A 17781-nucleotide genomic window follows, 5' to 3' on the forward strand; every position below is an offset into this window, starting at 1 on the left:
CACGCCCCGTCCTCACAGCTTTACTTCCGCCAGTACCTCGTCTCCTACCTTGCAAACTTTACAGAAGCTCTCCTGCGAACCTTGCAGAACTAGCACTCCTGAAAGAAACGATATTGTGGAGACATGGCGAAAGGCAAAGATCCCGAGTTCGAGTCTCGGTCCGGCACGCAGTTTTAATCTGGCAGGAAGTTTCAAATCAGCGCACACTCCGGTGCAGAGCGAAAATCTCAATCTGGACACTTCTTTTTCTTTGTTTTTGACACCCTGGATGTATGTCGAAGCACAGTTTTGTTGTGAGTGCTCGTATTGCCCTTACTGGACTACCGAAGCACGTTCGTAAGCACACAGAAATCTTTTGTTTTTGTTCGGTATCGGGTAATCAATTGGGTTTCAATTGAATAGTACCAGGAAGAATGTGCCCAACTGCGGAAGCCGAAACGTGTGATTTCTCCTGGTGCTTCTACTTGCATGAAATTCAACAGAAATCATTTCTTCCTTTGTTTTATATTGAGTTTTGGTGATTCATATTGACGGTTTTATGGCTCTGTTACTCAGTGCGAACGAAGCTTAGAAATCGACATCTTCTTATAGTCGAGATCATTTGGGATGCAAGGATAACTTTGGGCCGGCCGGTGTGGCCGAGCTGTCCTAGGCGCTTGTCTGGAACCGCGCGACCGCTACGGTCGCAGATTCGAATCCTGCCTCGGGAATGGATGTGTGTGATGTCCTTAGGTTAGTTAGGTTTAAGTAGTTCTAAGTTCTACGGGACTGATGACCTGAGATGTTAAGTCCCATTGTGCTCAGAGCCATTTGAAAAGTTTGGGGGAGGAAATACAACTAGGCCCGTGTGACGATCGACGGAAACGTTGTAGGAAAATTACGGGAAACGTCAAACAGTATACTAGAATAAAGAGTGGCGCTCCAGTGCAGTGTTCTGCACGTTGCACTTTCTCATTCGGGGCTTTACAGGCCATCATAGACTGGTCACAGCACATGGAACTAAGACATCACCCACTACTTTCGAAAACTGTGCTTAACAGATTCCAGTCAGTGACGACGTACTTGCTCTACGCACGAAGGCGATTGGTCCATTACTTTGCTATGCGGATGAACCGCGCGAAGCTCTCTGCCTGAGCAGCGACCCGAGTTTTGCGAAATACTCGAGATAAAGAGTGTGCGGGGAAAGCTTCCGTTACGGCTACCAGGAGCTGCGGTCACTGTGACTGGCGCCGGGGGCGATCTCGCTGACGGCGTGGGCGGGCGCCGCGGTCAATGCCGCCCCCTCCCCCTCCCCCCCTCCACTAGAGAGCACGGTGGAGGCCCGGGCCGGCCACGGTGCGGCAGGAGGCCCTCTCTGGTGCAGAGGGAAGAGGGACCTATAAGAGCGGCCGGCGGAGGACCGCCGTCTGTCAGTGCCCGCCTCTCTCTCCACACGCAGACAGGGCAATGACGTCGGCTCGCGTGTGCCTGAGGACCGGTCTGTGGGCCGCCTGCGCCATCGCCGTCTTCCTGCGGGCAGCCGGCGCGGTCCCGCGGCAGCTCAACGGTGAGTCCGGCGTGTCTGTACAACCAGTGGCGGTGTTTCGCATCGCGTAGGGAGCCTTCACAGGTGATCTAATGCAGGAATCTGTATTCAGGGCTCTACGGCAACAACGGTAAATTCGGTCAGTGTGCATGCCACGAGCGACGAGCAGATACAATAAGAATTTTTCCGTGTTACAGCTCACGTCCATCCTATCATTCATAGCGTACTTGTAAACCAGCTGCGTCAATAGCAGAGTGACACAACTGCAGTTCGAATGGGACCATTTTCCCACAGAATTGACACGAGTTTCGAAACTCGTGCAAGTTGCGACAGAGTAATATTCTGTAGCATTGCTAAGATTGTAGTTACTACAACACGCATCAAACTTGGAGTAACAACTGTCGAGAGATAACTGTTAAAAGTGGGTAAAGTGCAGAGAGACCGTATTTTTTAAATATTGGAACAAATAAGCCCTCGGTCACAAATATTAAGACAAAACTGACCTGGTTTCGACGCTACTATTAGCATCGTCTTCAGAATTAGACTAACTGTACTAAAACATATTAGGTATATAGTACATTAATAAAAGAGTCTCGTTGCAACCCTTGTCCACAGTACGAGCAGCCCTTAGCGGCTCGCCATCTCACAACTGTTCATGACGTCGCCTTTCCGGCTCAGATCTTTTTTAATATGTGACTTGTAAGTACTGCATCTTTTCCAGTCAGTACAAACTTTAATTTTATTAATGTACTATATACCTAATATGTTTTACAACAGTTAGTCTAATTCTGAAGACAATGCTAATAGTAGCATCGAAACCAGGTCAATTTTGACTTAATATTTGTGACCGAGGGATTATTTGTTCCAATATAATTCTGACACGGTCACTGAACCTTAGCAGCTATGTTCAAAGTTTTATATTTTTTTAATTCCATTCTTCCTGTCTTGTTTGCTCGATTCTAACTAAGTGATCCATTTAACCTTAGCGGCTCGAACAATTCAGTAAGCACAGAACATGGGTTGTACCTTGTACTCGTTAACTAATTTTGCAAACCGAGACACGCATCACTGCATTATGAGACCATTGTTGACGATGTGCCCGGTATGTAGTGCAACTTACTTTCCGTACGTACGTTTCAAGGTATTAATAAATTACATTATAGATTACTGCGGTACTGGTATGTAAATACTATACTACTGCATATACGGAACTTTTCAAGTGAAATCTACGTTTTTTCCAAATATGAATTCTTTTACTAGTACTTTACACTAATAATTGGCTTCAATAGCACCTTATTTTCTTTCGTACAACGGTTTGATAAGGACTCTAAGATACTATTACTGACTTCCCTTTACTAGCACGGAAAGAACTTATCCTCAATAAAGTTGCTTACATTTCATAGAAAACATTCGTAGTATATTGTAGAACGTAGATGACTTTTATTGGTTTGACAGTGAATTAACTGAGGATGGCCGAAAGAGAAATTATTAAATGCTGACTAGCTACAGCAACAAAAGCATTTTTGACAAGATAAATTTGTTAACAGCTAATATAAATTTAAGTATTAGGAAGTATCTTTTGAAGTTATTTGTCTTGAGTGTAACCCTATACGGTAGTGAAACGTGGATGACATACAGTTCAGACAAGAAGAAAATAGAAGCTTTTGTAATGTGGTGCTAAAGAACAAAACCAGAGTAGAGGAATGTATCGAATAACAAATGAGGTGCTCAGTTGAATTAACTGCTTTCTCTAGTGACACAACATGACTGCAAGAACAGACCGGTTGATAGGATACAGTCTGCAGCAACAAGGAAACGAGGAACCGTCTGTTTGGTAATGAAGCGGTTTCTGTATATGTGTGTGTGTAGTGGAGGGGGGGGGGGGGGTAGAAGTCATACAGGGAGACCAAGAGATGAACGCAGTAAGCAGGTTAAAATGGATGAATGGATGAAGGCTGCAGCAGTTGTTCACAGATGAAGAACGATAGATTAACGTGGAGATCTACATCGAACCAGTCTTTGGACTGAAGACCACAACAACAACAGCAACAGCAGCAGTAGTTTAAAGTTGTAAGCGTTGCAATTGTAGAGATATAAGGTGATTAATCTGTTATGTCAGATGAACTATAATTTCTGTAACAGTTGTTCGATTTGCAGCCTTACTTCAGTTGTAATTAAGCATTTTTCCTCCTGGATATAGCCAAACACTAAAAAGGGCATAAGACCACAAATACTATCAAGAGCTAGTTGTAGGCTGCCGCAATGAAAACTCGCACCATGTTTTTAAAAATGTGGAAAATGTGAAAATAGTGCTAAAAACGCGCCAATAAATCCAAATCCACCTACGGTAAACTTCTGTTAAACAGGTTTTTTTTTGTTTTTTGGTATTGAATATGCTGCACTGTCTAGTAATGAAGTTATAACGGGACGTTAGTACAGCATACAGGAGTACATATTGACGGTGAGTATTTACTAGCACTTACATCAACAGTAATTTCAGTAATAATGATAAATATCACAGCTTGAGGCCTCCGCAGCAACTAACTCGTCAGAAACAGTTTGAAAATCTTGTATGGGTGTTGCATGGTAGGTTCTGCTGAGAAATAATTACTCAGAAAAAAATTCCGTTCGTTGCGCCGTTTTCGAGTTAATTACCATTCAAGTTAGCCAATGGGACCGTTGAACGCACAAACTGGAACGGCCCGCCAGATACAATCAGTGCCAGTTGCTCTCATAGCGTAGATCTGGAGGAGTCAACCTCTTATGTCTCTCATAGTAGTAAAAACTTTTAACTGTCCTCCAATTCTACAGTAATAGTGATTTAAGTAGGAATAAAACAACTTTCTGTTATAAAATTTATAAAGCAGAGTTGTAGCAAGTTAAAGCATGTAATAATAATCATTTACAAAGTACTTTGTATCAAGATTTTATGAAAACGTAATGGAAATATCTTTAACCCCCAGCCACCTGCTACCCTCTATTAAAACCTGGCACTATTGGGCGGTAAGAATCAGACAGCCAGTGTGTTTGATGATACCGCACGAGGCTGCTCAGCCTTTGGCACGAGTGCGATCCGTACTACTGTCCCAGGTTCAGTTTTTGTGCAGCTCTCTTGTACGATATGGGGCAACCAAATGGACACGTCTGGTGATCTGGTCTCTGGCGTCCGCTTGAATCTGCACGCACAACGGCCTGACTGGATAACGTCAATGCCAATTATCTCGGTAATGGCAGACGTGTGGAATCTTTGTCTTGACAATTATTTCTCAGCACAACACACCAAATAAGACACTTACAAGCTTTTCAGGCCGTGTGTGACCACACTGTGCTGAGAAGTGCGACTGCCACCGCAGCATAGTAACCAAAGCAGACAGTGAGGCTAGAGAAGTGACGCCGTGAGAATATAAACATGGAAGGAGAAGCAAATCTACATCTACACATACTCAGATGATCCGCAAGTCACCGTATGGTGCGTGGCGTATCGTAACCTATACCATTACTAGCCATTTCGTTTCCGGTTCCACTCGCAAGAAGGGCGAGGGGAAAACAACTGCTATTTGCCACCGTACGAGTGCTAATTTCTCGTATCTTATTTTCGTGGTCCTTACACGAAATGTACGTTGAGGGTAATAGAATCGTTCTGCAGTCAACCTCAAATGCCGGTTCTCTAAATTTTCTCAGTAATGCTCCTCGAAACTAACGTCCAGTGATTCCCATTTCAGTTCCCGAAGCATCTCCACAACAGTTGCTGTTGTTCGAACCTACCGTTAACAAATCCAGCAGCCTGCCTTTGAATTGCTTCGATGTCTTCCTTTAACCCGACCTCGTGCAGATGCGAAACACTCGAACAATATTCAACAATGGGTCGCACTATATGCGATCTTGTTTACGGATGAACCACACTTTCCTACAATTCTCCCAGTAAACTGAAGTCGACCAATCGCCTTCCCTACTACAATCCTTGCATGCTCATTCCCTTTCCTATTACTTTGCAACTTTACGCCTAGGTATTTAAACGACGTGACTGTCAAGTAACATACTGCTAATGCTGTACTCGAACGTCATGGCTGGTCTTTCCTTCTTGTCCGTATTAATATACATTTTTCTGCAGTCACACCTACAAATTTCGTTTAAGTCCTCTTGCCTCATCCTGCACTAACTCAGCAAGTATATCTTACACTACACCACGGCATCATCAGCAAACAACCGCAAACTGCTGCCCATCCTTTTCGCCAGATCATTTACGTACATACCAGGTGTAGAAGTATGAAAACCGGAATTTGGTTGCATTAATTACACGTCTGTTGTTTGAAACTGACAAACAGCATTTTACTAAAAATAATTTCCATTGATATTTACGCACTTCTCCCACGTCTCCGGCAGGCTATGAATGCCACGTCAAAAAAAGAATTCTGCTTTTGAAGCGAACCGGTCAGCGAGCCATTTTCGTACATTTTCATACGAACTGAAGCTTTGTTGAGCGAGAGCGTGTCCCAGTGATGAAAATAGATGTTAATCGGACCGAGCCAAGTTTGGAGAATAAGTCGCATGCCCTAGTATTTCCCAACTGAACGCCTCTATCGCTTCCCTGACCAGTTTTTCTGTGTAAGATGGGGTGTTATTATGGAGCAATATGACTTTGTGTTGCCTTTTACCATATTCTGGTCGTTTTCACGCAATGCTCGATTTCAATTGATCATTTGCTGGCGGCCGGAGTGGCCGTGCGGTTCTAGGGGCTACAGTCTGGAACTGCGCGACCGCTACGGTCGCAGGTTCGAGTCCTGCCTCGGGCATGGATGTGTGTGATGTCCTTAGGTTAGTTATGTTTAATTAGTTCTAAGTTCCAGGCGACTGATGACCTCAGCAGTTAAGTCGCATAGTGCTCAGAGCCATTTGAACCATTTGATCATTTGCTGTTGGTAGCGATCGGTGTTAACGGTTTCACCAAGTTTTAGCAGCTCATAATATATGACACTCTTCTCATCCCAACAAACACAGAGCATTGTCTTCTTTCCAAAGCGATTTGGTCTTGCAGTGGATGTCGATAGTTTGCCTGGATTCACCCATGATTTACGACGCTTTGGATTCCCAAAATATATCCATTTTTCATCACGTGTCACTATTCGACGGAGAAACGACTTTCTTTTGTATCTGGCGAGCAGCACTTCACAATTGGTCTTTCGATTTGCTTCCTGTCTTTCATACACTTCATGCGGAGCCCATTTTCCCACTCTCTGCACCTTTCCCATAGTTTTCAACCGAAGAGAAACGGCTTTCTCTGCCACATTCAATTGTTCCGCGAGTTCCTGTTGAATTTGAGTATCATCTTCATCCAATAAGGCCTGAAATTCTTTGTCTTCGAACTTGTTCAGTGGTTTCCCGCGCTCGTAGTTTCTCACGTAAAAATCACCACTTTTGAATTGTTTAAACCACTCGAAACACTGTGTTTTCCCTAGAGCATGTTCGCCGAAAGCTTCGACAAGCGTTCGATGCCATTCTGCAGCGATTTTCTGTTATCACACGAAACCGAAGCTGTCAGAAAATCGTAGTACGTAGGCAGAAAACTCGACATGTTTGCGGATTTGTAAGAGGTACGTGTTATGTCTGCGTAAGCAGAAGAAACTAACGATCAAAGTCCGAAAACAATTTATCGGACTGTTCAATTAAACCAAACAAATTCTCCAAGTAAAACACCAACACAAAACAGTGATCCGTCTTCGAATCACAACTACATACAAGAATAATATAGAAAACAACTGAAATAATTTCCTGCTAGTCTCCACCAGAGAATTCTCCGATATACCGAGCCTAATCCAGAGATCAGCGAGAAGATCCAAGCCAGGCTGCCAGAGCGGCAGCTATCCACATCTGCTGGCGGTCGATGAACTGCCGGTGTGCGGCCGAGCGCCGGCCTTTATAGCGCTTCGGCTGATGAGTACCTCGGAACTACTTTCGATCACGTGGTTTCACGTGTGAAAATAGTTCCGGGATTAACAGCGACCTCTTCCTTATGTTTATGTGGGCCGGTAGTGGCCGCTGGTGTCTTTGCTGTGATGTTGTTGTTGTGGTTGTTGTTGTGGCCGTTCATCAGTATTGCCTGTCAGTTGTGTATTGATTCGGTGTGCCTGCGAGGCGGGCAACCCGCGGCTGCAGGCTGTCAGTTTGGTTGCTGATACTCTAGGCGCCGTGATGTCTGGTGGAGAAGGCCACAGTAATACGGATGTATGGAACTTGACTTACTGCGTGCTCACATTCGTCGTCAGCCGTTACAGGAAGCAGATGGCGCTGCAGACGCGGTCTCACGGGCCCTACATTGACGGCTAGCACCATCTATAGGGAAATTCCCGTTTCAATCTTCTACACCTGGTAGGAAACAATAGCGGTCCTATCATACTTCCCTGGGGCATCCCTAACTATACGTGGTGTCTGATGAACACTCGCCGTCGAAGACAACGCAATGTGTTCTGTTGCTTAAGATGTGTTGGAGCCACTGACATTCGTGGCAAACTTTTCCGTATGCTCGTACCTCGGTTAACACTCGGCAGCACAGAAGTTATTTTTTCGCGGAGCACCTGTCGTGCTTACACGTGACAACCAGAGGTGTTTTTCCCGCCTGCAGAGGGCGACAGGTGCCGGGACGGCGGCGCCTCCGGGCGGTGCGTGGCGGTGGGTGCCTGCGCCTCGGCTAGGCGCGCCCTGAGGCAGCGGCGCCCGCCGCCCGCGCGCTGCGGCTTCGTGGGCGACCAGGAGGTGGTCTGCTGCACCGAGGCCGCCAACGTCGTGGTCGGTAGCGCCGGGGGCGGCCGCCGCGGGGACCGCTTCCGCGGCAACGGCCTCGACTACGACGACCCGCGCCGCGACGGCGGCGGCGGCGGCGACGACGACGACGACGACGACGACCGTGACGAGCGCGACGGCAGCGCCGCGACGGCGGGCAGCCGCGACTTCCGCCGCCGGCAGCAGCCGGCCGCCTCGAAGCGGCGCAGCGACGCCGGTGAGTGAGCCACGCAGCAAGGCGTCCTCCCTGTACCTAAACCACGGGAGAAGGGGAAAAGATAAATAAAAGACAGTGATAGTCTTAAATATAGACGTAGGCTTCCGATTTTTCTGGATTTGTGTCCGCATTGTCACTATCTGAAACTACCGACGTTTCGGAGCAAGTGACCTTCTTCAGGGTGTTTTTGATTACTCCTGAATGAGAAAACTTTGTTTCTTATATACCTGCAGACGTGGCTGTTATCTAATTCTCATAGGCTGTTAAGGATGAAGGAGAAGGCTATTGCAAGTTCTTTATTGGTGATTTTATTATTTCTTCTTACTGGTGAAAACGCTAAGTTTTGATTGGTGTTTTCGGTACTGCTTGTGATTAGTAGAAATTGGCGAACGGAAAACCAGGCGGCAGCTGTGAGTGGCGTTGTTTTCCTGCTTTCTAGCTACGTACCTGCGGCCGCTGCAGTCTCCCGCGCGCCAGTGTGTGTTGCAAAAATTTCCTTTACTTTCTTCTTCTTCTTTCGATTTCGGCCATCTTTGGACCACGTTCAACAATTCACTTGCCCGGCTTTTTGATCTTTTTTTCTCTCTTCCCAATATTTCCTCATCATTTTCGAGTGGTTCCTCCTCCGCTCTTCCGACCATTTCCTGTTATTATTCTTTAGTTTCGTTTCTTCTGGAAAACACTTAATTTCGTTCACTATTTGTCTAAACTTTTCCCTGTACCTGATTGACTCACGGGTGACATTAAAATAGGCCAAATCCTTTTTCACCATCTGTATCCATTTATTGTTGGTTTTTTCGTTCCTGTTACTATGTTCAAACACTTTTCTTGTTAGTCTGTTTCCATCCATCCTCGACAGGTGACCATAAAACGTTAGTCTGCGTTTACGCATTGCCTCACTCACTTTCTCAATAGTTTTGTATATTTCCTTATTACTCTTTAGCTTGTACTCTTCTCCAATCTTTCTCGGTCCTAATATTTTTCTCAAAATTTTCCTTTCTTTCTTTTCCATGTTTTCTATTTCCCCCTTTTTGTTAAGAGATAGGCACTCCGATGCATACAGGCATTCTGGTCTAATGACAGTTTTATAATGTCTTAATTTAGCTTGAATCGAAATGTTTTTTTTGTTATATATGTCTTTGGTTTTTTGAAAAGCAAATTCCATTTTCCTTGCTCTCGCCTGGTTTGCACTCTTGTCTAAACCATTCACTTGAATTATTTCACCTAAATACTTAAATTTTTCTACTCTCTTAATATTGCCGTATTTAGTAATAAGATTTTTCTTGTTATTTCTATGATTAGACATATACACGGTTTTTTCAAATGAAATCTGCAGTCCAGCTCTGGCCGAAACTTCTTGTAGTTTCTCCAGGTAGTTCTGAGCTATTTCTTCGTTTTCTGTAATTATTGCCAGATCGTCTGCAAAAGCTAAACAGTCCACTTCTATTTTTTCTTTTTTTGTTCCAATTCTGATGTCATTCTTGGTGCCTTTGAGTTCTTCTTTCCATATTCTCAATATCTTTTCCAGTACGCAGTTGAAGAGGATTGGGGATAAACCATCACCTTGTCTAACACCTGTTTTAATTTCGAACTTCCTTGAAATTTCACCCATAAATTTAACTTTGGCCTTACTGTTTGTTAGCGTCTGTTTGATAATTTGAATTGTTTTCGTATCGACCCCAAATTCTTCCAATACTTTCAGTAATGTTTCTCTATCTACCGAGTCGTATGCTTTTTTGAAATCTTCAAATACTATTGCAAATCTCTGGCCTCTTGAGATTCTGTAACGAATTAGTGTTTTCAGGTTAAATATTTGTTCAACACAGGATCTACCTTGTCTAAAACCTGCTTGATATTCACCTATTTTTTTATCCAGAACTGGCTCCACGATTTGAAGTAATTTCCTTGACAAAATTTTGTATCCTACTGGTAGTAGCGAGATCCCTCTATAATTATTAACATTCATCTTATCCCCCTTTTTGTGTAGTGGGTGTATCAGGGCACACTGCCAGTCTTCAGGAATTCTTTCTTCGTCCCAGATCTTCTTAAACATATGTTCCAAAACTTGTGGGAGGTTGGTATCCATTATTTTTAGGATTTCTGGTACTATGGAGTCTTCACCTGGGGCTTTATTGTTTTTTAGACTGTGTATTATGTGTTTTATTTCTTCAGCGTCTGGAGGTTTTGACTCGGTATTAGTATTTCGGTGGTTTTCAAAACTCATTTTATCTTTGGGTGGTTCACAATTTAGTAGATTCTCGAAATATTTTGCTAATATTTCACAATTAGTCTTGTTTGTCAAACCTAGCTTGTTCTCTTCATCTTTAAAACATAAATTTGGGGATTGGTATTTGGTTAGCTGTTTTCTAAAAGTTTTGTAGAAATCTCTAGAATTATTTCTTTTAAAGTCTTCCTCAATCTGTTCTAGGTTATCCTGAAATTGTCTTCTTTTTTTATTACGGAAAAGCTTAGCTGTTTCTCTTCTCTGGATTTTAAAATTGTCAAGATCTTGAGGATCTTTTGTGGAGTTCCATTTCTGCCACAATTTCTGTCTCTTCTCCAGGTTCTCATCACATTCATTGTCCCACCATGGATGTCTTCTTACTCTTTTCACGAGACAATTTTCTTTTGCTATTTCAACTATTTCGTTTTTGATCTCCTCCCATCCCGCTTCCTTATTTATTGTGGATATGCCATCGCTATCTTTGTGCAATGCTCTTTGAAACCGTTGTTTAATTTCTTCATTTTTTAACGTTTCTGTGTTATATTTTGGAATTTTGTAAAAGGTTTTCTTCTCTTTTCGAAATGGGAGTGGTCTGAATTTAATCGTAGTCAAATAGTGGTCTGAATCAACATCAAGGCTTTTCAGCACTTTAGTGTTTTGAATTTCTTCTTGACAATGAAGTGAGATAGCCACATGGTCAATTTGGAATTCTCCGAGAAGTGGATTTGGTGATCTCCATGTTTTAGTTTTTCGGCTCAGCTTTTTGAAATGTGTTGTCATTATTTTCAAGTTGAAATGCCTACATACCTCTATAAGCCTTTCTCCATTTTTTGAAGTTCTTTTGTGACCTGGGAAGAGGCCTACTGTTCCATGGTATTTTTTCTCCCTTCCTATTTGTGCGTTAAAATCGCCTACTAACATTTTTGTGTTCTTCTTTGAGCATCTATCCAGTTCCATTTCAAGTATCTCCCAAAATCCTTCAACTTTCTCCGGGTTATTTTTGTTGTCCTGGTTTATGGGTGCATGGCAGTTGATTATAGAGTATCCTTTGTTTTTACATTTAATCTCAAGAATGGATAGTCTCTCAGAACTCGAGTAGAAGTTAGTAACTGAATCTAAAATTGAGTGATGTACCAGAAATGCTGTTCCCAGGTATGGCATTTGTTTCATTAAGATTTTACCTGGTTTTCCTTTAAATAAACGATAGTTTTCAAAATCTAAAGCAGTTTCATCTAAAAACCTTGTTTCTTGTAATGCACATATTAAAATTTCTTTCTGGTTCAGCTTTTCAATCAATAATTTCAATTTTCCTGCTTTAATTAGAGAGTTTACATTTAGGGTTGCAAACATAGTTGCTTTCTTAAATTTCAGTGTTGAGGGCTGCATACATGTTGGTTGGGGTCCTCCAAAATCCTTTGACCCCTTTGCATTGTTTCTACGAACAACGGAGGATTTGCCATTCGGTCTACCTCTTGGAGTAGTGTCTATCTTTGACGACGTTCCCATCATGCTTTGCAGTAATTGTTGGATAATAAATTGGGGGATCGGGTTGCCCCGAATCCGAAATTAAAACCAAGGTAGTAAGCCCTGGAGTTAGCTCTTCCGCTCTCTCTGCCGTTGGGAAATTGTTCCTCTTCCGCCATTGAGACCGTTGGCTGGGTTTCACCTAGTAACCCTAGGCAGGGGCCCTATGACAGGGTGCTACCATCTGGAGCCGGACGGACCCTGGTTTTTTTACGAGGTTGTTACTCCTCCCCCTCCTTTACTTTATGTCTACGGACACAAACTTTTAGTCATCGGACTACAGGTTTCGGTCTATAATGACCATCTTCAGATCTACAGCAACATAGACAGCGTGACGACAAAAAGTTTGTGATCATAGACGTAAAGAAAAATTTATTTCATATTCAGGTCACTGTTTTATTCGCAACAATGTCGCAGCTTGTGTGTGTATCGCCTGACGTGAGCTATCGTCCCGTAGCGCTGTTATTGCTGGCAGCCGAGACGTCGGAAGTCGGTATACGTCTTCTCTGTTCATGTTGGCCGGTCGCTTGGCTATTTCTGTTGCCTCTCTGATCTTCCTCCTGAGAGTAAGAGGCCGTTTCGCCAGTACGCGAACTTCTGCAAAATCAATCTGTTTGCCGCTCTCGTCCTCGTGTTCTGACACCGCCGACTTATATATCCGACTACGACAACACACCAAACATCAATCAAAACGTCGCTTTTCCACCAATAAAAAGAAATAATAAAAACACGAATAAACAACTTCTTTAACTCCTTCTCCTTCATCCTTCACAGCCTATCAGAATTAGATAACAGCCATGTCTGCAGGGATATAAGAAAATTTTCTCGTTCACCAGTAAACAAAAACACCGTGAAGAAGTACACTTGCAATAGTGACCGAAACTTCGGTAGTTTTGGATATTAACAATGTGGACAGAAACCCACACCCAGACAAATTTTATTGATAATGATAGTCTTGTTTATCCTTCGATACCCAGTCGCTAAGAATTTCTTGAGAGAAGTGATTTTCCTACGCCAAGCAATTTTTTATTTGAAATAAATACTTTATTTAATTTTAGTTTTCTATACAGTCTAATTTCGTCCACTCGTACACGGACAGGTGATGTATCGTAAAAAATTTACGTTATGCTCCTAGTGCGTGTCATCATGCGCGCACTGTTATGGAAAGAATAACATGTAACGGCACACCAAATAAGAATGCAGAACAGTAGCAGCTGGTACGGGCACAACGATCACAGATGTCAGATTCGATATACTACACGAATAAAGTGCAACCACTTTCCCGGTTTTTTGTCTCCGTATGACAACACTCATCCCACAAAATTATATCTTCAATTAACAGCACAAATAGCTTGCTGAGGGTCTCAAGTGCGCATATCTGGTGCATTTAGAATTTCACATCCGTGATTCTCGCTCTCGCACCTGTTATTTTCTGGTGTTTTATTGGGAATGTCATTACGAGCTGTTCTTCCTCCCTGCGCTGTCGCTCATGATGCTCTACATGCACAACGCGTAATTGTTTTATGAGATGGCACTTGATAATGCCCAACGGTGCGAAAACAGAGCAGCGAACGAAATGAAGTAAAACATTTCAGATTAAGAACAGCCGCACTCACAATAAATGGCTTCTTATAGGAGAAAGTAAAGCAATAGTTCTTCGCAAGTTAAGTATTATTCTCGTATGACAGAATCATACGCTTCTGAACAAACTGTACTGATCTATTTCAGAATTTTACGTCGCCTGTTCTATCTATAGAACCTCCCCACAATCGCACAAATGTTCAAAATTACTTTAGGACAGGTATTTCAGGATGCTCACGCGCAGGCACGGGCTAAAGCTCCTACATCTCAGTGGAAGATATGCATAATGTTTTCCCCTCATTCACTTCGCTCTAACTCGCAAACTATTAATCGCACAAAGACAAACTCAGTATTAATGTGTTCTGGAACAGTAGCATCATGTTTCCTTTTTAGTTTCATTTTCGGCAACAAATTTTTAAGAAGAGATTTCCAAAATGCATTTCCTAGTGCTGGCAACGAAACTACATCTAGCGGCAAAGTTCTTTGCTTTTGAAATTAGGCGTATCAACTATGCAAACAAAATCTTAAAAATAAGTCATATTTCCATCTGCGATTCATGTTGTAGCCAACGAATGGATGGTTTCATATTTAAGTAAACGAATGCACAGTAATTCAACCAATGGAATTCGGGTCATTCCATCTAAAATAGAAGAAGAATTAATTCTTTTTGCAGATGACACTAGTATTGTAATCAAGGGAAGCGTGCATATAGAAACAGAAGAAATAGTAAACACAGTTCTTAAAATTATTATTGACTGGGTTTCTGCTAAAGGTCTCACCTTCAATTTTAAAAATACACAACATATTCAGTTCTGAATACCTTTGGGTACTACACCAGTGATAAGTGTGACACATGGTAAAGAAATTATAAATAGGATAGAAACTTTAAACTCTTATGTGTCCATGTTGGTGTGAATCTGAAATGTGCAAAAAACGTTTTGGAACTCTTAAAACAACTTTATTCTGCCGAAGTTTCACTTAGAATCACTGGAAATCTTGGGGAGAGGCAAAACAATAAGCTGAGATTTTTTTCCATATTTTCGTTCAGTCGTGTCGTAACGAATAATATTCTGGGGTATTCGTCTTTAAGACAGAATGTCTTCACTACACAAAAATGTCCTAAGGATAATATGTGATGCCCACTCACGATAATGTTATAAATATCTGTTTCAGAGGTTGCGTATTGTGGCCACTGCTTCACAATATATCATGAAGTCTCTTATAAATAATCCACTGCAGCTGAAAAGGAAGAATGATGTACATAATTAGAATACCAAAAGGAAAAATGACATTCATTACTCCACCTTAAGGTTTTCTTCAGCATAAAAAGGAGCACACATTGCTGCAAATAAAATTTTTAATTACTGATCCAGTGATACAAAGTGTCTAACATAATGCAACGTAACATTTGAAAATGAACTGAAAAAGTTTCTCCTTTACACCTCCTTCTATTCTGTAGAAGAATTTCTATTATTCTAACGTTTAACAGGTGGTGGTATTAACTCACATCTGCATATTTACAAGAAAAAAAAGTTGTAAATTTTCAGCATGTAGTCATATTTACAATTTTACATACTAATTTGCTACTTGAATGTACAATGACTCGTACCACACCATTACGGCAAATGCCGAATGGAACATGCAACTGAGAAGTTACAAAGCGGACCTCTGAGAGAACTCTGTAACACGGGACACGTCGAGTTAAACGTGGAGCATAATGCTCCACCATCTTGCACGTCGAGAGGCTAGATAGCGTTCGTTGCTCCTCATTAGGAGAAACCAGCTACTGGGTTCATAATTAACTTCTTATAACGTTTTAAGATCAGTCACGAAGCTCATGACTAGATAAATGTCCATGGTGAGAGCCCAGTTCGTGCGGAACTGCAAATAACGCTGCCAGAGCTACCTGGAGAAAGACCTGCTCCCTCAACGGTGATCAATAATTCGCTGAATGACTGGTGTTCTCTGTTCAGAGTAATAACAAACATGATGCATCACATCCTCAGCAAATGAGTATCTATCGCTGCAACGTTTATCCTGAACGGTTTTCATCTTCGAAGATTTTCCAGATTTCCTTTCGTTCTCAACAATTACTTTGCCGATCCTTACACTAATGATTTTGTTCATGTTCAGATCTGCCGCATTTCTTTTATTCGCTCTGTTAACGGAGGCCTACTGTCTTCTACTATATTTTCCTTTCTCGGAGCTCACATGTAACACATATCTCGAGTGACCTCGTACGACACATCCTGATCATTTGAATGAAGTCCAATGTGTCTACTCACAATATTTGACCGATTTGCATCTGGATTTGCTCAGCATAATGAAACACTCAACAAATAATACGGTAGCTATAATTTCCGAAAATGTGGCATAGCTATAACACAAATAAATCTTCTGGAAGAAATAGTCAGCCGAACTGACTTAAGAATTTCTATAGAAAAAACAAAGTTTGTAAGAAACATTAAGGATGCTCCAAAATTTCTGGCCAAATATGGAGGGTAAGAAAATTCAAATATCTAGGGATGCTTTGGAAAAACCTTCAATAGAGGAAAGGTTGCATAAAATGGGAGACCATGTGGTATCACCAAAGACCTGTACAATAAAAAGTGCCTCTCTAAAAATGCAAAAATAAGGCATTACAACGCAGTACAAAAGCCAGAATGCCTACATCTAAGCGAATGCCTGGCATTAAACTATAATTTAGATAAAATAGAAGTAGTAGGAAGGCGAATTATAAGGAAAATATTAGGGCAACAAAACATAGCAGAAGGTTGGAAATTACGAAGTAATGCTGAAATGAACCAATATATAGAAAAATATTTTAAAAGCAATGAGAAAAAGAAGACTCATATCTTTCAGACGTCTATTTCGAATGCAAGACAGTAGATTAAGTAATACGATTTTCAAATATTTGTGGGGTAAGAAGTCCACAACAAGCTGGGTCAACGAAGTAAAAAAGGATGTAAAAAGAAACAATATAAAAATAGAAGATATAAACAACAGAGAATCCTTTCGGGAAAAAGTATTGAAAATGGAAGGATTCCAAGGCAGGGTATCTGCAAAGACTGGTTCAAAATGGTCTGAAGACAGAAAGGAGAAACATCCTGAACAGATGAAAGCATACTGGATGAAAAGAAAAGAAAAAGGAACGAAGAATTGAAATTGGAACGTGGTCCTCAGGTGGTCACCTCGCAGTAAAAAAGAAGGAAAAAAGTACCTGTTACTGCGGTTTATTCCTCTTCGATTCACTTATGGAGCTCGACAATAATGACTGTATAAATGCCGCTGTGCGCAGAGTAATACAAGGTGTATCAAATAGAATCATCCGATTTAAAACAATAGTCACTATTATGTTATTTGAGATATGTGCGTGAACAACATACTGTTGGAAAGAGCAAACTCTCAAGTTTTACGTGTTTCCCGCTAGGTAACAGGAGTGTGCGCCCACTTCGGTTGTAGTAAAAATGCTGTTGGGACAACAGAAAGCAACTTGTGTTGTACGTTTTACACAGTGCGGGTCAGTAATAACTGTTCAGCGTGACTTTTGTGCTAGATACAGTGCGGATCCTCCTACTGCACAGCCATTAGAAGACGGTACGAGTAATTCCGAGAAACAGGATGTGTGTGTAAAGGCAAACCGCCGGGCCACCAAAAAAATGGTTCAAATGGCTCTGAGCACTATGGGACTCAACTGCTGAGGTCATTAGTCCCCTAGAACTTAGAACTAGTTAAACCTATCTAACCTAAGGACATCACAAACATCCATGCCCGAGGCAGGATTCGAACCTGCGACCGTAGCGGTCTTGCGGTTCCAGACTGCAGCGCCTTTAACCGCACGGCCACTTCGGCCGGCGCCGGGCCACCCCTGAGTGTCTGACACAGACGTCGAAGGCATCCGCCATAGTTTCACAAGGAGTCCGCAGAACAGAA

The 17781-nt window shown here is 42.2% G+C and overlaps 1 protein-coding gene across 1 annotated transcript in view; it reads left to right on the top strand.

Moving 5' to 3' along the window:
- The first annotated feature begins 1446 nt into the window (after positions 1-1446).
- The window catches only part of LOC124795544 (serine protease Hayan-like), a 41889-nt gene continuing 25554 nt past the window's right edge, over positions 1447-17781 (top strand). Inside the window, exons 1-2 of the mRNA XM_047259617.1 lie at positions 1447-1546; positions 8145-8519. Coding sequence (XP_047115573.1) covers positions 1447-1546; positions 8145-8519 — 475 coding nt within the window. The remainder of the gene's footprint in view (positions 1547-8144; positions 8520-17781) is intronic.

This window comes from Schistocerca piceifrons, chromosome 4, assembly GCF_021461385.2.
Source record: "Schistocerca piceifrons isolate TAMUIC-IGC-003096 chromosome 4, iqSchPice1.1, whole genome shotgun sequence".
Lineage (NCBI taxonomy): Eukaryota > Metazoa > Arthropoda > Insecta > Orthoptera > Acrididae > Schistocerca > Schistocerca piceifrons.